The sequence below is a fragment of the Cyprinus carpio genome, chromosome A8, assembly GCF_018340385.1.
Source record: "Cyprinus carpio isolate SPL01 chromosome A8, ASM1834038v1, whole genome shotgun sequence".
NCBI classification, from domain to species: Eukaryota; Metazoa; Chordata; class Actinopteri; order Cypriniformes; family Cyprinidae; genus Cyprinus; species Cyprinus carpio.
The window spans coordinates 22,572,024-22,593,138 of NC_056579.1; the positions used below are offsets into that span (position 1 = coordinate 22,572,024).

A 21,115-nucleotide genomic window follows, 5' to 3' on the forward strand; every position below is an offset into this window, starting at 1 on the left:
ACTGTGCGGGTCAGTCGTTGTGTGACATTCATGAGAGCTATAGAGAGCAGAGCAGACGGCTCCTTATGATTTCGAATCGCTCTCGCACCTACTTTGGTGTCTTGCTTGGTGTCTCTTCAGGTCAAACGAACAAACACATGCACATATTTGCATCGCTTTGATCGTTCCCTGTAGATCTCACCTTTTCACGTGCAGCCCCACGATTGATCGATTATGTACAATACCTGCATGCTATTGGTCAAACTGCTTTGGATGTTTTAGGCAATATTAAAATCCTGGCCAGGACGTGTCCCGTATGTCGGCGTTGCATGATTAGTGTATGACAGATACCGGAAGTGAGAGAAAAGTGTTTATCACATTTGAAATATGGATATTTATTCTTATGAAAACACATTGATTCGCTACAGGAGGCCTTTATTCACCCCTCGGAGCCTTGTCAGGTACGTTTTATTATGGATGCGCGGATTTTATTTGACGTCTTGTGGACTGTTTAACAGAAACACCCGCTGATTGCAATGATAGATTTACGTTTAATCATTTACGTTTAATTATTTAGCAGACACTTTTATCCAAAGCGACTTACAAATGAGAACACTAGAAGCAATCAGACCAACAAGAGAACAACAGTATACAAGTGCCATGACAAGTCTCAGTTAGTCTAGCACAGAACCCGTAGCAAGTCTTTTTTTTTTTTCAAGAATAGGATAGACAAGGAAAGGTAAGTGCTAGTATTAGTTGGTCAAGTGCTGGCGAAAAAGATGAGCCTTTAGATGTTTTTTGAAAATGAGTAAAGACTCGGATGTTCGAATTGAGATTGGGAGGTCATTCCACCAGCCGGGCACAGTTCAGGAAAAGGTCTGTGTGATTTTGAACCTCTTTGGGATGGCACCACAAGGCACCGTTCACTTGCAGAACGCAAGCTTCTGGAGGGCGCATAAGTTTGAAATATTGAGTTTAGGTATATTGGTGCCGTGCCAGTGGTCGTCTTGTAAGCAAGCATCAGTACCTTGAATTTGATGCGAGTGGCTACTGGTAGCCAGTGTAACCTGATGAGGAGAGGAGTAACGTGAGCTTTTTTTGGGCTCATTGAAGACAACCCTCGTTGCTGCATTCTGGATCAGTTGTAGAGACTTGATAGTACATGCAGGAAGGCCCGCCAGGAGAGCATTACAATAGTCCAGTCTGAAGAGAACAAGAGGTTGGACAAGAAGTTGGGTGGCTTGCTCTGACAGGAAGGGTCTAATCTTCCTAATGTTGTATAAGGCAAATCTGCAGGACCGGGTCATTGTAGCAATATGGTCTGTGAAGCTTAACTGATGATCCATCACAACTCCTAGGTTTCTGGCTGTCCTGGAAAGAGTTATGGTTGACGAACCCAGCTGTATGGAGTAGTTGTGATGTAACGATGGGTTAGCTGGAACCACCAGCAGTTCTGTCTTAGTAAGGTTGTGCTGGATTTAGAGATGGTTTCTTAAGCTGTGGGCTTACCCGAGCCTGCTTAAATGCTGAGGGAACTGTACCAGAGTGAAGAGAGGTGTTGATAATGTGAGTAAGTGAAGGTATTACTGAAGAAGAAATCGCTTGAAGGAGGTGAGTGGGAACAGTATTACATGACACTTCACATTCCCAAGCTCAGAACAAACACTTTAGCAGCCGGTAATAAGGCGGTTGAGTATAGCCTTCCTGATGTTATAACAACCATTAACATTTTGTCCTTCTGATGCCTTAGCCAGCAGATTAGTGAAGGACAGGCGAAACGGCCACCCTTGGTCAAAAATCAAGGCAGACTGTGTGATGCTATAGCTGCCCACTTAAACATACTACGGATACACAAAAAAGAGCACTAATTGGATGAGAAATTAATGTCAAGTTGAGTTTTTAGATAGTCTGTTCTGTCTTCTTGTCTAACCTTTTTTATGACCACCATTGATCTGATGATGTTCAAGATGCTACAAGGCTATACTCTGCATTTGTATTTAAAATTAACAACATTATTTGGATTTTAAGAGTTCCGTTATATAATAAATATAGCATTGATTAAAGAAATGGGCCTTTTGGACAGTGTACATTCTTGATTTAAAATAAATCATTAATCTATAAATTATAAACATATGAATTGTCCAATTGGAATATATTTTGTGTTTCTTTACAGAGCTATTTCTACATGAATTAACCTATACAATTTTGTTATTAACACCATGAAACAAATTATTATAAAAGTTTGATTCACTTTTATTTTTAATATTTATTTATGAAGTTTGATGTGCTGAATATGAAAATCACATTACTTCTTTTGTGTATCATTAACAGTGCTTGTGAAAAAAAAAGCTAAATAGTCATAATGAGTTGGTATGATCAAACTTTTGGTCTTTGTATATGTAATAAACTACATTTTTACATTTTCTAAAGAAGATTTGTGCTGCTGTCTCATGCAAATGTCAATGACACAATGCTAAAGTGTTGTGGATGGCTGGCAGGGCTGACACTGTGTTTACACTGGATGTGAAAGTCTGTCTACACTGGACGCGACAAATCGACCGTTGAAAATCATTAGAAATTTGTGTCAATACGTCATAAATAGAATGCAGCAGCAGTTTTCTGTTGGGAATTTGTTGTGTTGTGCCGCGCCACATCCAGTGTAAACAGCATCACTGATTATAATGAAATCTATAGTGTTTTGTTGCACCGCGCTGCTAACATCCGGTGTAGACACGGTGTGAGTGTTTTTTTAGCACATTGCTCTGCAGTTGCTAGGGTGTTGTGTGAGTGGTTATTAGGTGGTTACTTACTGCCCCAGGTCAAAAGTGTCCACCGACCCCAGACAGCAAGCAGTGTCGGCCCAGATCCGGCCCACATCTGGCCCGCATGGATTTCACATGTCTCTATAAGTTTTTAGTCTCTAGGTATAATTCAGGTCTCTCCTTTTAAATCTACAGGATTCTTACGTCCATTTTATTGCTAGTCATAAATCTGGTCACTTAAAAATATTATAGCACACTTCTACTCAACAAGCTGCATGATTTGAGACATCATTCATGCCAGCAGCAAAAACAGTCTGTGATGAGTTATATGCTGAAGATTAATACTCAGGGTTAGGGGTTTGTTTAAATCCTTAAACCTATGAGAAATAATAATAGTGATAATTGCCATAGCATTTGTTTTCATGTCTCTGCCCATGATAACACGGTCAGACACAGCAGAATGAAATATGCCCTTAACATTTTGGGCCAGGTCTAGCATTTCAATAGAGCTAATAACTTTTCTAACACCTCATGTGAATGGCCTAAATGGCTATATTAATCACTTCAACATGGAAATGGACCAAAAAATCCAAAGATATGGCAAATGATATGGACAATCAAGGGACAGTTCAAAGACACTGATGTTCCCTATTAAAAGCTACACTCAATGCTGCATTTTATAAACGCTGATGAGAACATTCTTTGTTCGACTGGTTGTGAAGCATGTGTGGCAAACACACGAACAGTTTGACTTAAATAACCTCGGTCAGTGACGTCAATGGAATGCGTGCACCTGAGAGTTTATAAATAGACATGAAACGGACACACCTTTAGGTTTCTTTTTCTTCAGAGACCATATTGTGTGTGTGTGTGCAGGCTTTGCACTCTGTGCTACTTCACAGTTTTCATATGTTTAAAAAAAATCCTGATGGTTTTAGAGGACAACTCGGAGTTGCCCCCTGTCATTTTAAAGAATAGTACAACGGCGAGTGGGACAAGTATAGACACCTCATCCATTTGCGGAGATGCGTGTGTAGTCAGAGGAGCGATGTGGAGCCCGGCAAAAGTATAAATAAGGCTTTACCCATCAAAGTGCTTTGTGCTCTTTTTGCACTTTCTTCAAAGAGAAGCAAACCACCACTCCCTCAGTAAAATCGTGGGGGTCGCACATGGATCTGGCAGAGGCATGAGAGGCAGGTCCTTCCATTTCTCTCGTGCTCTCACCAGATAGGAATCAGAGTCAGAATCAGAATCAGAAAGAGCTTTATTGCCAAATATGCTTGCACATGCAAGGAATTTGTTTTAGTGACATAAGCTTCCAGTACACAGAGACAACAACACACAATCAAAAAAAATAAAATAAAATAAAAACCATTGCAAATAAGTGTATAAACAATTGTGCTATAAATGATTGAGTAAGATGCAGGGATGTATTAGGATGGAGGGATTACAAATAAATATAAGGATATTGCACATTTTTATTGCATAAGTGGGGAACATTTAACTGTTCATGAGGTAGATTGCCTGGGGGAAGAAACTGTTTTGTGCCTGACTGTCCTGGTATTTGCGGCTCTGAAGCGCCGGCCAGATGGCAAAAGTTCATAGATGGGTAACTTGGATGTGAGGGATCCAGAGTGATTTTCAGAAGTTCCTCGCTCTCACTTCTAAAGCGTGCTCCGGCACTTCTTTGGATCAGGAAGAGGACACCTCATCTCTCGCTTTTGCAGAGATGCAGATCAAGAGCACCACCTCAGAGTGCTCCTCCCCTTCTTTGGCGATCTCCATTCCGTATTTGTCCCATGTAGTATTCGTCTCATGTCTTTGTGTCCTCGATGCTGATTTATTTGACCATCATGGATGCGAGGCACAGGGCTACATGATGATGCCCCAGAGGCTGGTACTGCCCTGCATACCATGGCAGTTCTGCAGGTGTACCAGGCTGACCTGCTAAAAGATTTGAGCATGCGTAGGTGCATTCATGAGGAGGCATTTTCAGAAAGAAGAGGCACCTGTGGGTGAACCTCACAGGCATCAAGGACAGGGACTGGGCATTCCTCCTTAATGCCCTCATGTCTCCATATGATATTTGGGGATGTGTTGTTTTTACTTAATGTACTTATGTTTAATTAGTGAATTTTTGGCAGGTCTGTCAGGATGGTTTTATTTAGGTTCGGGGGGGGACTACTGTGATTTGTTACTTGCAATTGAGCAAGTGCTACCCTACACTGCTCAAAGCGTTTGAATCGTCAGTGGCAAATTTTTTAAATATAAAAAAACGTACTTACAGTCTGTTATTTATTTATTCATTGTAGCCTACTCTCCCAGGATCAGGAAACAGTCCTCCATAAAATGCGCTGGACACATCTGAATATTTGGGTTAAACAGTGTTGTAAATAGAGTCCTAGAGTGAACGGAGGCCACGGGCTAGAGTGAGAGGCTGGCTTGAGTGAACAGCGTGGCCAGTGGATTTAACAAAGGAGTGGCCGGCAGACTAGTGGCATCCACATGTGATGACCCCTGGCTGGACTCCGCTTCGTCCACGGTGAAAGTCAATCCTGCAATCCACAGTGCAAACTTAAGTTGATGTATTTCCTCAGTGACCAGTGCGAATCAGCTCTAGGCATGACAAAGCAGATATCGTCCTCTTTTGGAAGGCCAAACAAAGTAGTTTCGCTTTAACAACGAAACACACAGCATCTATACGACATGGTGGCACGGCAACAACAATAGTACAGTGAGAATAAAAGCTACGCCTTCTTTCTTTGCGTGAACATTTAGGCGGCGTTATGCAAAGCTTCCCACACAGTGACGTAGAGATGTGGGGGCGTGTTTGAATGAGCTGTTTTAGTGGGGTGTGGTTGACTGTTAACTTTTATAAAGAATATCTCTTTGGATTTGAGACTTTAGTCTTTGCAACTTTACAGACCTTCTTTTTGCACCAAGAGCTTGTAACACTCCAAAGAGAGAGGAAAAATTTAAATCGCATCATATGACCCCTTTAAAAAAAAAAGTGAGGGTAAAAAAAAACTAGGTCAAGCAACCTTTTTTTTCGTTCCACTTGAGATAGACTGACTCAGCCCAGACATTCAGGAAAATATCCATGAAAGAAATTCTAATTACATAAGCGTGACTAAATAATAATGTTAATTTTTGGGAGAATGATCACTTTAACAGTTTAATGTTGATGCAAGTACAACTGGACAACAGATGTTGAAATGTTCAATGGTGTGTATTAGATGTTGATGTAGTTAATGTTGTGCAATGTTAATTACATAATCATTCAAATGCTAAACACCAACAGATGTTTGTTTCATATGTTTGCATTTTTCTTTGTTATGTCAATGTAAAATAGCAAGCTCATTACATTCTATTCAGGTCTTGAGCAAGAAACTGTTTTTGGCATTATGACAGCTTTTTGATGGAATTACTCATTCAGGATTTGAATACAGGTGGAGAGACATGCTCGGTGTGAGCTGGTAATGAGTCTTCTTACTGCCACAGAGCGGGAATCATATGAGATGAGCATGCAGGAGCTCTACTTATTTTGTCATTTCATTACATAAAGCAAACAACAGTGTGATGGTTAGTGTTCCTTGTCAGACCATGTATGGATGAAGCCTCACTGTAAAAAAATAACAAAATTTATCCAGCATACAGGGCTTTTACACTTAGGCTCATTGGAAATATGTGACTCTGCCTACATTTCTGCAAAACTGTAAAAACATGTAAATGCCTGTACATACAATTTACTGCAGTTTCCAGCTTGTGGACAAATTATTGATAAATAAAGATTTATGTACAACTATGTCATGACTGCAATACACTTAATGCATGATTTGTAAACAAATAAAATTTGTAATTTGCACCACATAATCTGCTCCATATCTAGTGCTGGGTGGATTACTTACAAATTGTATTGTGTTGGGTGTTTTAGTTTACATGCTGAAAACTTTAGATAGTAACGTAATATAGGTTACTCATTTTAGGTAATGTATTCGCACTACATTTTTAGATTATCTTTAGATTACTTTTATCAAACTTGTTTTAAACTTACCATTATATGTATCATAATGATAATAAAAACAAAGAAATTCAATTTTCATTTTATATTCCATTTTTTACATCAACATCATAAAATGCATAAAACATTACACCAAGTTTTCCCAAATTGAGCTTAATGTAAGCCTATGCCATAGTGTTTCACAGCTATACATCACCAGTGTTTAGTAACTTTCATAATTATTTGTTTCATACTGTACATGGTCTAATTGCTTGAGAGGTGTTTTCCCCCAATTTCAGAAGCATGGTTTGCAAATGTATTTACATGACTTATGTGAATATAGTTACAGCTAAATTAAACAAGGTGTCAGAGAAAACTAGGAAAAAAAGAAGAATTAAGGATCATCAATAAATTATGAATAATTTACTGCCATTGTGTGATTAATATGTAATCATGTTATCCACTAAAATGTCTTTGTAATCTGATCAATTTAAAAATGTAATATACTCTAATTACAAGTACTTTATTTTTGGAATCTAATTGCATAATCAAGATCATGTAGTGAACTTGCTTTCCCCAACCTAAGGGAAAGGAAAAATTGCAATTACATCATATGACCCCTGTAAACTCCATATTAGTCAGCCTGCTTTGCTGCATCCAATGCACACTGCTTTACAACCCACCTCCTCCCCAGCCTCTCCTTTAACTTGTCTAACTTATGGAACTTTTCCACTACATGGCTTGGCACGGTATGGCTCGGCTTGGCTTGGCTTGCATTTCCACTCCAGTTTACTAACGCTTTAGAGTGGGCGGGATTATAGACATGTCATTATACGGTAGCTGTGCTACTTTTACTGCCGAGACATCCTGAAAAGCTTTTTCATTCCACATCGTCCCATCAAGCTCTCGCTGGATCTGCTCCTCGGCACTCAACAAGAGGAACATCTGTACTCCCTCAACAGACTCAAAACAGCCATCATTTTGTTGTTTTAAAAAATGTGCGCTCATTTAAAACTGTTGCGTTCATCCAAAAAAAGTTGTGTTCAATCCTCACTGGCTATGCTGTTAATCTAGTGGGTCTAGTGTCTTGTGTCGAAAGTTCAATGACACAGGTAGTGACGATTCTCTCTGGCCAATCAGTGATCAGCAGGGTTTACATAGTGGACCCCCCCCCCCCCCCCCCCAAAGCGAGCCATGCCGTGCCGTGCCGTACCATGCAGTGAAAAAAGCGCCATCAAACAATGTCATCTGTAGTCATTGTTGCATGCTCTGTTCTCGAGGGGTTTCTGTGCAGCTCTCCCCGTCTTAAATTGGGATTGCTACCCCTACAAGCCACTGCTATTTCCCTGTCATAGCTTTTCATGGAGCTCATGAAAAGGACTGGAATTTAGGACAACGCCATACCGCCAAATGTAAATTCAACGAAACATGCCAATTAAAAGCTGGCTTATTAAAAGTTTAAAATTTGTCTTTAGCATTTACTTACATTATTATTATTAACATTTGACTTAAATGGTCCTGACTGAATGAATGTAAACTAGAAAATTATATACTGTTAATATAAAAACAGTGCCATGGTCTCTGGAAGAGGTTTGGATAAGTGATAGTTACGTTCTCTGTGGTTGAGTGAGCAGTCTGGTGGCAGTGACTTCTTCCACTGGTTGTGCTGGTGACAATGCAGTGGGGAAAAGAGCAGAAATCTGTTTCAACAGCCTTGAAGCACTGTGGGATGCTGATCTCCTGGAGCACCAAAGGGTTATAAATTCTGGAATGCAGATGTGGCCCTCAAGTGGGTACAGAAGGTCCTTAGCCTGGAACACGCAGTACCTTGAATTGAAGGTTTGATTGCCAGAGCTTAACCTTGTTGCAAATGTCTGTATGTCTTCTGCCTCTCTGGGCTAGAGACTCAGAACTTTGTCAGTCCGTCTCTCTAGGATGGAGACTCAGGACGTGTTGCATCTGTTGTTGTCTCGCTGGACGACGACTCTGAATGTAGAATATATCTATTATCTATTAACTACAAATATCATAAACCTGTCTTTTTAGGCAAGAACCAGACATGGTGTCATGTAGGCTAATAAAATATGTTAAATAGGACTGAATTTGTTTTTAATGTGATTACAATTTAATTAAATCATTAGAAATTGATAACGTTTCCTTCTCAATGTTATTCAAACGGCGAATAAATTATGTACAGAAATTACTTTATCACTAACTTTGATCTATCGCACTCTAAAAAAATTAATTTAAAAAAGTATCGTTATAATCACTGAAGCTGTCTACACTGTGAAATGAATCCCTTACTTACATTGTTCGTACATCTGTTCTTTGTTGTTTATGATGAGAGAATTCACGGAATTCAGTCATTGAATGTGTGTGCATTCAACAAAGCTGATGAGTTTCAGCGATGACTAATCTGAACGCCTCTGATTGGCCATTGCATTCCTAAGCAGAATCGTGTGTGATTGGTTATAATGCGCAACACTGCAAAAACTCCTAAAATGAAATACGGTGCAACATGAGCAAATCTTAATTTAATGCCACAGTCAAAACTTTCTATTCATTTACAATTTGTTTGCAACAGACTTAGGTTTAATTTGTTTGTGCAGGGGCATCTTTGTCCAATTTAATTTTTGTCCCAAGACCCCGTGGCCATGGGAAGGCTAAGCCTTCCCCAGCCTTACAAACGCTCAACCCATGATCTCTTTCCTCACAGGCTGAAAGCTCAGAACGTAGTCATATCTGTTGCTGCCTCAAAAGCTGGAGACTCAGGACTTGTTATCTGTTATTTCCTCTTACTTCATGAGACAGAGGCTCAGAACATTGGTGGTTTGTTAGTGTCTCTCTGGGCTTACCGGAGACTCAGAAGGGTGTATCAAGTCTCTTCCCTGTAACAAGCCGGAGACTCAGAGCGAGGAGGATCTTTTGGAAGGGTACCTTTATGCCTTTCGAATGAGGAGGAGATAGCAGTTTGTCACTTCTCCATTTCTGTGCCGTGATTGGCTGTTTCCATCAGAGTAGGAGGACTCAAGTCTGACCCACCCTTCTTTCTTCCTGTGGAACTTATTTACATAGTCCAAACACAAAGTTAGAAAAGTGTCATTAAAGTTTTGCTAGGGCATTTCTTACTTACCAAACCACAACCAGAATACTTTTGGCAATGTTACGAATGCATGAAATCCAAACATGATGGAAAAAGATTGAACTGTCATGCATACATTCACGTCCATTAAAAGCTAAGTTTGTGGAAGATGTTGCACTACACATGAGAATACTTATTTCTCTGAATAAGTATAAGATGGGTATGTTTTAGTTTGCATCAGTTTTAAGGTTTGAAAGCATAGTTATGAGTGTATTTGGATGGCATCCTGGATGTCCTAAGGAATTTTTATGAAGTGAAGGGCGGGAAACTGCATTTTGACCTATGAGAAGTCCAATCCTTCCTGGGCTTGGTACCAGAGATCATCTTTTTTGCCCGAATGTCATAGCATCTTCATCTGATCAGTTTGCTTATGTTAGTTCACCAAGATCCAATCAAAATGTAGGAAACCTTTGTCCACTGTCATGGTCAGAGAGGGGCCCCCGCCATAAACTGGGCCCTGGAATGTGCTGTTCACTACAATTACAAGTAATCATTTAATACCCAGTGCTGGACATATGGATGTGTTTTTTTTTTTTTTTTTTAACATAGTAAACTTGCTTGGTGGCTCATCTGGTACAGCATTGCACTTTCACAGGTACGAGTCCTGTGGAATACGAGTCACAACAATCAGCAGAAAAGCTCAAAGCCGCGTACAAGCAAGCATAGCTGCTTCACCAAATGTATTTTTAGCCCCCATTTGCTTTTGTTACCACTGTCGGTCAGGTTTAACCTTAAAGGTGCTTTATGTAAGTTTTTGACTCTATTTAAGCATAAAAATACCATAATATGTTTGCAGATATTTAAGAAACATGCAAAGTTAACATATTTGTTTATCTGAAAAACGGTGCTACAGTCAGTTATTGTCCTTTGAAAATGTGCGTTCCGGGCCGGAATGTCTGTCGTTGTTTTGGTTTGTGAAACCCGCCACTGCCAGTTTACCCAATTGTTTTAAAATAAGCTTACTAAACTTGTTATTTGAGTTCATAGGAAGAGGCCAAATTTGACATGCAATTGTATGCCAGAGCATTGATGTTGATTTTACATTGTGGTGATTAGAGTAGAATTTATCATAACTCATCCTAAATTGAAAATGTATTATATATTCTGTTGATGAGAACATATGAATCAAAGTCAGGTTATAATGCAGCAGAAATGATTTCATTATGGTTTAGAAGGACTATAGTGAGATGCAATACTGTTGTAGTTTAGGTCAGCAACAGTGAAAATCAACATTTTCACTTTTTAAATAAAAAGAACTAGGTACTAAAAGTAACAACAAATAAAACAACACATAAATCAGATGAAATGTAAATGAAGAAAAATATATTATGCTACAATGCTGAGTGTCTGCATAGACTATGGGTTTCATTTATTCCAGAATTAATTTACTATAAGCAGAGAGAAACAGGAAGATACACTGCAACTGTATACACTGTTGAATGTTATTAAATTTAGTGCATTTGATTACTTCTTTTGAATGATTATTCATTTAATGCAAAATGACTTGTTCAGCCACTTTATTTGTGAATAAATGACTTGAGGAAAAATTAGGAAACATCTTGCATTAGTAAGCATGCTACACTTTATTCAGTAAACTGAAACCTGTTTAACATATTTATTTAGACATTCATTGAGATATTTCAGACATGCATAAATGATTTTCAACTGGAGTGAATTAATTGTAGTTAAACATTTAGTTAGACGTTTAGTTAGATATTTCAGATATGCATAAATAACTTTAATTTGGAGTGAATTTATTTTGCTAAGCTAATGGGTTTCCACCCATTTTTATTAGTAAAGTCAACTAATCACATTTTACAGTGTGGCTGAAGAAATTCTGTGCATTAAAAAATTCAAGTTGACTAAAATGTAGTGTTACAAAGAATGATTATTAAGGCAATTATTCTAGAACGTTATGCATTGTTAAATTTTTTTCTATACTTATAAAGATTTATAAATCTATATAAAGATTTTCCTAATCTTTCCTCTTTAACATGTACATGAACATTTTTTTTTTAAACTTACTTAAGATGCCTGTCTTTCTTATATATTTGATACCTGGAATTGAATTATGGCTCTCAGTATCTCCTAATAGGTACATTGCCAGCAAATTCCATGAAATCTCAGAATATTCTAAAAGGAGCAATTTGTCCTCAATTCACATAAAAAATGTACTTTTGAGTCAGATTACGTGTACCCTTGTGCAGCCAACCATTAAATTAAATAAAAGATAGAAAAACAAACAAACGGAAAAACGATGTTTGGCTGCATGCAGTGATTTCAGAACGAATGGAGGACAGGCAGTGCCAACATGAAATGAAACAGTGTTACACAGAGTGTGTTTTTGCTGGATTTGGCTGTCAGTGCATAAGTGATGTCCTTCTTTGTTTAGCACTATGTATGCAACACACATTCACATAAACCACCGTTATGTGTATGTGACAACACATTGAAAATGTAGTTTTTTTTTAAATTCATTTAAATATGGTAATTAACAGAATATTTTAACAAAAAAATACGAACAAAGAATAGTACAGTGAAAAAAATTTTACTATTTCTAGGTCACTAATCAAATCAAGAATCCAGTATCAAAGAGAGTTATGTAATAAAATGATATGCATGTGCTTGTTATTTGGATCTGTTTGCATCTGTATAAAGGTGACTCATTAGGTATACTGACAGAGATGCGAGCTGTGTCCCTACATCTTTATGTCTCTGTTCTAAATAAACTATTCACACACACATACACACATGGCCAGTATGAGTGTATGTTTTCAGGAGGATTTAAGGACAGAAAACAAAGAAAGTGTTTGTGAGCTTCTAGTGGGGGAAAAAACATTATCTTTTGAGAGGGAAAAGGCAGTTCTCTGGACACTGTGGCATTCCGTGGTCAGATATTTGGTTTAATGACCATTAAACTTTATTAACTATTTCCCCAGGCAAACAGTTTCCTACATAGCCATTTTTAGCTGTTTTTTATGCCTTTTCCATATTACATGTATTGGTTAAAACTAAATGATTAAAATGAAATTTCAGAAACAACTGACAAAAGTTGAACTATTAGAGTTTGTTTTCTGTCCATAGGATTTCTGACCATATCCTCAAAAAAAAAGAAAAAAAAAGAAAGAAAGACAGAAAGAAAGAAAAGAAAATTCATTATATTTAAATACTTTAAGTGTTAAATGGAACAAGTGTGGTGGTTATTTTTGTGTTGGGATTAGGTGTTTTTTTGTGTATGGCTCTTTTCAGAGAGATGAGCTGCTAATCTCAATTGTAATGGACTCACCAAAAAGCTCACTGAACCACAAAGTCCCCTGATTCAGCCCTGAAAACCCTCAGCTCACTCATGAATGCCTAATACTTGTTCTTGTTTTACCACGGCTTCAGCCTCATCCTTTTCCCACTGTTCATCTAAACTTCTTGTCTTTTATCTTCTCTGCAGATGGGAAATACCACGGAAACTTCCCATTTTGTTTCCAAAATCCCAATGGAACACGATGTCTTTATGGGTTCTATATACACAACCTTCTGTGAGTCCATTCACTTACAACCGATCGCTTCTACATTATTTATGGACTTTTTAGCCTTTATTTATAGAACAGTCGAGAGAGACAGTAAAGTTGTGGAGAGAGAGGAGAAATGGGATGAGGATCTATACATGTTGATATCATATAGTTTATCATATGGTTTTTACAAAAATCATGAATTATTAGTGACAATTTAGAGCCTGAACTAACCTTGCCTATGTCATAAAAATCTCATATTACCTAATATTTTAGGAGACTTAACCTTGATACATTATCATGAGGGACTATAGATTTTCTATCTCCATGTTGGTTGCACAAAATGACTTTTTTTGTTTGGAAAAATTGAATTTTTTTGTTTTTATATATTTACTTTTATTATTTTTATATATATACTTTTACCCCATGAATTAGTAAAGATGATATCAATATTTTTAATTTTTTTTTTTTTTTGGTTTTCTTTTTTCTTCTTCTTTTTCTTCTCAAGAACTTCTTTTTTCTTCTTCTTCTTTTTCTTATTTGATCAGGCCAGATGTGTTTCCCTTACATTTTGGACTTTATGCCTTTCTTGACTTTATCAAAATGAATTTTAATTCATAGCAGAGATGTATTCAAGTCATTGTATTTACAGTATGAATTGCATTTTCAATGTATGTTTGGATAAATTAATGATAGAACAAAAAACACCATTGACCCAGATACCAAAATCTGCTTCATGCTAGAATACAAATTGACGTCACAACTAAATGGCTAAATCTTAAATTTAAGTTTTAAGCTTTTACATGATTGTGTGCCAATCATAAACTTACTTGTATTTATGCATTTGGCATGTTTTTATCCCAATTTTGATTATTGAGCTACAGCAATACTGTTTTGTAAATGTTAAAGTGTTGAAGGATGTTAGAACAAAACTTCAGAGGTCACTGGTAAACAGAGCAAGAGGACATTCAGCAGTTTAAATAGTGACTTCGCCTAAAGAGTGCCCGAATAAATCATAGCCGTTTCAGGTCTTGCCAAGCTGTCAGAGCAATAACAAAATAGTAAAACAGGGGTTGCAGGATGTTAAAACAAGAAAAACACACACACACACAAAGTGCTTTTGTTAGTGACTATTCACCAAATATTTTTTTCTTCTCTTTTTAGGTATTCTGTCACTCTTGGGAAATGGCATCCTGCTCCTTGTTGCGTATCGTAAGAGATCATCTCTCAAGCCGGCAGAATTCTTCATCATAAATTTATCTATTAGTGACCTTGGGATGACAGTTACTCTCTTTCCCTTGGCGATTCCATCAGCCTTTGCTCACAAGTAGGCAGATGCCACAAGAAGTCTGTGCTAAAATATTCCCACCCCCATATCAGAGACCATGTCTAAAGCAGCTCTGCTGCGCCATTTCATTGACACAGGACCAAAGCTGAAGTAGTACTGCCTAACACTGTGCCACAATGTGACAAATTGTATACAGCTGGATATTGCAGATGAGTAGAAACACCTACTAGTAATCACAAATACAGCAGATTGACATTTTATCATGCTGCAGATGGTTGAGACACAGTGTTAGACTTTGCTGTTTTCATGAAAATCAGAATTAGTCCTGTTTTTTGTTCTAGTACTAGAATCAGCAATGTATGGAAGCCTTTTTCAGTCTCAAGAGTAAAGAAAATAAAAGTAATAATTGAGATAAAGTTTAAAATTATTCAATATTAATTATTCACTTGATTTGGTTATAACCTGTTTTAACAGGCTTCCATAACAATGTGAATGTGATTCAATGTTTTCCATGTTATTCCTGTTTAAATGTCACATTCAGAACTCTGTGGGAACGTTTTTAAGCCATTTCAGGTCTGGCTTCTGTGCCAGTCACATTTGTAATGTAATAATGATTATACTGTCTGAAACCCAAAAATCATTGTTCATTGCTTTCTATACTTGCGTCTCTCTCATTCTCTCAGGTGGTTGTTCGGAGAGCTGACATGTTTATGCTATGCTGTATGTGGCGTCCTCTTCGGTTTATCCAGCCTTACAAATCTCACCGCTCTGTCTTCCGTCTGCTGCCTCAAAGTCTGCTTCCCAAGCTATGGTATTCTTCCTCAACACCTTTCACACCAAATACATTTATCTTCCTCCCTGGTCCTCATCGATATCTTAATTAGGAATCGGTTGTAGCTCCAGGAATCCCTTCTGTCCTGCAGTGATGCACCCCACAGGAAAATTCATACCTTATGTCTTTCAGCGTGATTATTGGATATTCTAGCTTTTTTCAGGCTCTAGATGTTTCGTGTTCATTTGGCTTTTGGTCAATACTCCCACATATGGACAGGAGCAGTTGGCCTCATTAGAGTTCATTAGTTTTGTCAGTTTCAACTTTTGACTGACTGTTAAAAAGAAGAAGGTGTGTGTGGGATTGGCTTTTTTAGAGTTGATTGTTTTTGTGGGTTTCAATTTTTTTTTGATTGTTTTTAGGAAGAAGTTGTAAGCTACACATAGGCTGTAAACAGACTAGAGATTTAGTTAGAGAAGTTGGCAAGAGAGGACAGCAGGTGAAAACAGTGAGTAGATGAGATTCTGTAGGTGGAAGAGTAGCAAAAACATATTTTAGACAAACTTGGGATGTGGTTAGGGGCCTTATTTTAGCTATTAATGATGTATTTTATTTTGTATGTTAACAAAAGACTATCTTTTTCTAGTGTTGTCAAATTTATATATTTCTATTAAACAAAACTATTGCCATATATTATAGATTCAAATGTATTGGGGGTCATTACATTACATGATGTTTATGTTTTATTAGCAGTGTTTGGGGCTATTGTTATAGAACTTTTTTGTTTTTTTGAATTTGTTTTGTTTCTTTTGTTTTTTACTTGTTGATTTTTTTTTTTTTTTTTTAAATACCATGCTTCTTGTCCAGTTTTCAAAAACTTCTGCACTAGACAGAAATATTTGCTCCTCATTTTCAAAATAGCGTCCTCCATTTTCGCCATTAAATCTCGTGTCTTTTGCATCATCTCACACATGACTCAGCGTTCTGAAAAATGTGGTGTTAAAGTCAGACGTAACCCAAATGCAGGGATTTTGAGTCCAGCTCCGGAGAGGGCAGTTTGATCGTCGTTTGGCATTTTTTCAAAGCAGGAAACAGGCACAGTTCTATAGTGTGACATCTTGTGACCGGCCCTGAGAATGAGGTTAACCAAGGTGGGACAGTGTTTGTAGTCTGCTTCCTGACATCCTCAGTTCATCTCAATGGTAATTGCTCAGACGAGTGCACCAACTCTGGAGATAAGAACACCATCTCTTTTCCTGCATACTACCATCTATTGCTTAAAACCGCGGATCTCATCCAGCCATTGAGCGACAACAGTATTTTTACATTCTTTATATTTGTACATTCTGGCTTCGTGGCTGTTGTCATAAACAGAAGGGTCCATTCAATTAAATGGGTCCCTGTAAAATGCCGCCTCTGGTTTGTAATGCCATATCTAAGCAAGCATGTCAACACAGTAAGCAGGGAGGCAAGTCACATCCAAAGCCGTATCTAATGCGAAATCTTCTACGTCAGCCTAACTATTTACCTGCATTTATTACATGTGAATCCCTCGCCGCTGAAAGAGAAGGCTACACTATATATGTGGCAAGCAGTACAAGTGACAATAACAAGTCAATACTCACCAAGATTCTTGAATGATTCTGACTTACCACAGTTGTTTTATGAACTCGTAAAAAATGGAGCGAGAGAGAGAAAAGAAATGGTAAATGACAAGCTGACAAGCTAACAGGCTAATGGAATTCTAACATGCTGCACTCAAGGTTTAGATTAAAAAGCAAACAATATCATATTAGTTTGATAGATTATATCAGAAATATGGTGAGAATTATGTTATATTTTAGCAGTTTAAACAACAGAAAGTGATAGTAAGATAGAGATTCCAACAGAAAGACAAAGCTTCAGAGCTACAATCACAAACCACTCAGCGGCACAGCAGACAGGAACTGGAAACAAGTCAATCAAGCTGAACCGCACATGCCTGCATCCCTTTTGGTCAGAGCCACAGAGATAGGTTACCCTGATATAAAACCAACCCAGGTGCCTGGCGTGGGACAGGACATGGGCTTTGAGCCAAAATTGGTGAGGGCGCATGTGAAGCAGGCCTAGATGAATCACAGAGGAGGTGGCTGCCATTAGGCTGAGCATCCTCTGGAAACTCCTGAGGGGACCCGAAGTCCCTGGCTTGAAAGATGCTGCCAGTCACTAAATAGTCAGGGACCGTTCTGGCATAAGCCATGCCCGCATCCGGGCCAAGCCTATAACAGTCCCCAGAAAGTCTGCTTGCTGTCTGGCAGATAATTGTCTCTTGTGCAGTTGATTTTCAACCCAGGGTGCTCCAGATGGCTGATCAGCAGCGATCTGTGTGTGATTAGCTCCCATTCTGATCTGACTCGATTAGCTCCCGTTTCTTCCTCTGAGGCAGCTGAGAGGGGTGAAACGGGAGGGGCGGGGTCGTCTTCATTGAAGAAAGCGATCCGCGAGCGAAACGGGGAAAGACTCATGCTTTTGCAGTGAGAGCAGCCTGTCGCAGTGAGCACAGCCTCAGCGGCGCATTCACAAATAAGCTGTCAGCAATATAGAATCATTGTTGACAGCATTCTACTCCAATCCGCCTAGATCCTCATCGCTGAAGGAGAATATTCTGATGAAATGACGCTCTGAGCAGACTTGTATAGACCTGTACAGAGGTCAGCTCCGCCCATTCTGGCGGGCTAGAGTCCCATTGGTTTGTGCAGTTACACAAACATGAACAAATCAGGCATCAGTATCACTGTAAACAGGTGTTTCCCCATACACATTAAGAAAGAATGTTCGAAAGTGAACTCACTTATGAGTTTTGGCCTAAAAAAATATGTCACTCCACAGCATCCTATTGTTCGTGACTTCAATGTTCTATGGACTACTTTCAAAAAATACAAATAAAAAATTGTTCATGTACTTCTGACAAATTGCAAGAATAAGGGAATAAGGATGATTGATATTTGATCAATAACTCATCCACACAGCATAGCTTTCTTGGTACAGAATCTTTCCCTTGTAAGCACATGGGAGATGAATGGATTGGGGCAACATGAAGTGGTGTGCTTCTAAAAGGAAAAAGTTTTGGTTTCAAAATGTGTTTTTCAGCTTTTATTTTATGTTTCTAATCAGTAGCTTGTATGTAATATTCTTCAGCACAGTATAAAACATTTAAGAGTGATCAGAACTTTGTGCTAAATAAATACTTCTATGATTTGCTTTCCTTTAACAGGTAACAAATTCTCCTACTCTCATGCCTGTCTGATGATAGTGGGAGTGTGGTGCTATGCGATGGTGTTTGCTGTGGGTCCCTTGGCAAATTGGGGTCACTATGGCCCTGAACCCTATGGGACAGCATGCTGCATAGACTGGTAAGTGCCTGGGAGGATGTTAATGGAAGCACTGAAAGATTCTCAGAAAAACAGACAAAGAAAGCCAAAATGTCAGCCTAAAGGTGAGGTGTGTAATTTATATGCCATTAGTGGAACAGCAGCTGCCACAATATTAGGGTTTTCTGTGTGATTGTCTGAGCATTGCAGTTGTTCAGGTGTTTTAAGTGTTTGATTGTTTGTTTGTTTGTGTGTGTGTGTGTTCTCGGTAGTTGCTTACTGACCCAAGTCAAAAGCACCCTATTCCTGCCTAGAGGCTGATATTCTGGTCTTTAGATATGGCTTGGTTCCCTCCATAAGTACAAGTATATTGGATTTTGTTTTATCATCTGCCAAGGAAAAATTGTAGTGCCACAGAGCTACATTGTACTTTTCCCTCTTTGGAAAGTCAACCTACAAATGGCTTATTTATAGTTGCAAAATGAACTGGGATAGGAGAAAGTATTTTATCATCAAAGATTACATACTTCTTAAAGTAATCGAACGCACTGCATGTTCTATTGAGATCACATGCAGTGCACTCTAACAATATTACTCCACTCTTTTTATGGTTTCATTTTTAGATGTTGCTGCCTTTGAACTGACAATCACTGGCTTGTCTCAGTGCCTTATCCATTAGGCCACTGGGGCTGGGGTTTATGTGCCCCCAATAATTCTCAGTCTTGGACAGGTGGTTCAGTGACATTTGAATGGTATTTGAAGCAAACATAGTAATCTAGATCAAAGTGTACTTCAACAGCTCCTCAGAACCTTCATGTAACATTTCTATAGTCTACACGTAAGAACTAAGAGGTTATGTGTTTTATGTCTGGACTGTGGAATAGATAGCCACAGGAATACCCATACCCAGGTATTTTCAAAACAACTTGACTTTTGGCCTGTATTAAGTGCTGCTTTTTATTTATAAGGTTTGGCTAAATGATGGCCAATTTGGCATAGGACTGTGGCAGCTTTGCTTTGAGTAAAAACTAAGTATTATAAGGAATATATGTAAAGAAGTCCTAGTAGAGGATAGTTTTGATTCATCAACCTTTGGATTATGCTCTTTAACCATTTTGCTTAAAGGGATAGTTCACCCAAAAATGAAAATTTGATGTTTATCTGCTTACCCCCAAGGCATCCAAGATGTAGGTGACTTTGTTTCTTCAGTAGAACACAAATTATAATTTTTTAGCTTCAGCCGTTGCAGTCTCTCAGTCTACAATGCTTATAAATGGTCACAGAATCTGAGAGAAAAAAAACATGCACAGACAAATCCAAATTAAACCCTGCGGCACGTGACAATACATTAATGTGTAAAGACACAAAACGATCGGTCTGTGCAAGAAACAGAACAGTATTTATATTGTTTTTTTTTACCTCTGATTCATCCAATGTCCGAACTGTTAGAACTCTTGTGAACGCGCTTCACAGCAGCCTGCATCATCTTCTTCTTGTGGCTTTATGGAGGACCACAGACTTATAAGTGCGGACATTGCGTGAATCAGAGGTAAAAAAAAAAATACTGTTCAGTTTCTTACACAGACCGATCGATTTGTGTCTTTACACATCAATGTATCGTCACAAGCCACAGGGTTTAATTTGGATTTGTCTGTGCATGTTTTTTTTTTTTTTTATTGGTTTTTTTGACATTTGAAAGGATTTTTGGATTGGGGGATTGAAAGGGTTGAATTTAAAAATCATAATTTGTATTCTACTGAAGAAACAAAGTCACCTACATCTTGGATGCCCTGGGGGTAAGCAGATAAACATCAAATTTTCACTTTTGGGTGAACTATCGCTTTAAATCCACCCCGGAGGGACCTTGAACTCACAAACTCAAGTGGACAGGTGATACCACCAATTTGAATTTGGGCATATGAACAAGGGCATATCAGGGTCACTATAATGAAAAAAAAGTGATTTTAGCCCAGGGAAATAAACTGTACAGAAGTTCCAGAAACTCCAGCAGTGCTCCTGATTACCATCACCACTGATATGTCCTGTCCTCTTTTCATCTTTCAGGTATGCACCAAGCCAGGATGCTCTGTCCATGTCCTATATTATCTGCCTCTTTCTCTTCTGCTATGCCCTGCCTCTCGCAATCATCCTCCTCTCCTACATTCTGATCCTCATCACTGTAAGAGGGTCACGGCAGGCAGTACAGCAACATGTGTCACCACAGACCAAGACAACAAATGCACATATCCTCATTGTGAAGGTGAGAGTGCAAAACCTCAGTGCTTAAGGACTGGGTGCAATGACATGCAGCGTCATTTA

General features: G+C 38.4%; 1 protein-coding gene across 1 annotated transcript in view; it reads left to right on the forward strand.

Moving 5' to 3' along the window:
* The window catches only part of LOC109078382 (opsin-5-like), a 49,288-nt gene that overhangs the window by 24,630 nt on the left and 3,543 nt on the right, over positions 1-21,115 (forward strand). Inside the window, exons 2-6 of the mRNA XM_042762828.1 lie at positions 13,326-13,413; positions 14,551-14,713; positions 15,358-15,485; positions 18,700-18,838; positions 20,861-21,056. Coding sequence (XP_042618762.1) covers positions 13,326-13,413; positions 14,551-14,713; positions 15,358-15,485; positions 18,700-18,838; positions 20,861-21,056 — 714 coding nt within the window. The remainder of the gene's footprint in view (positions 1-13,325; positions 13,414-14,550; positions 14,714-15,357; positions 15,486-18,699; positions 18,839-20,860; positions 21,057-21,115) is intronic.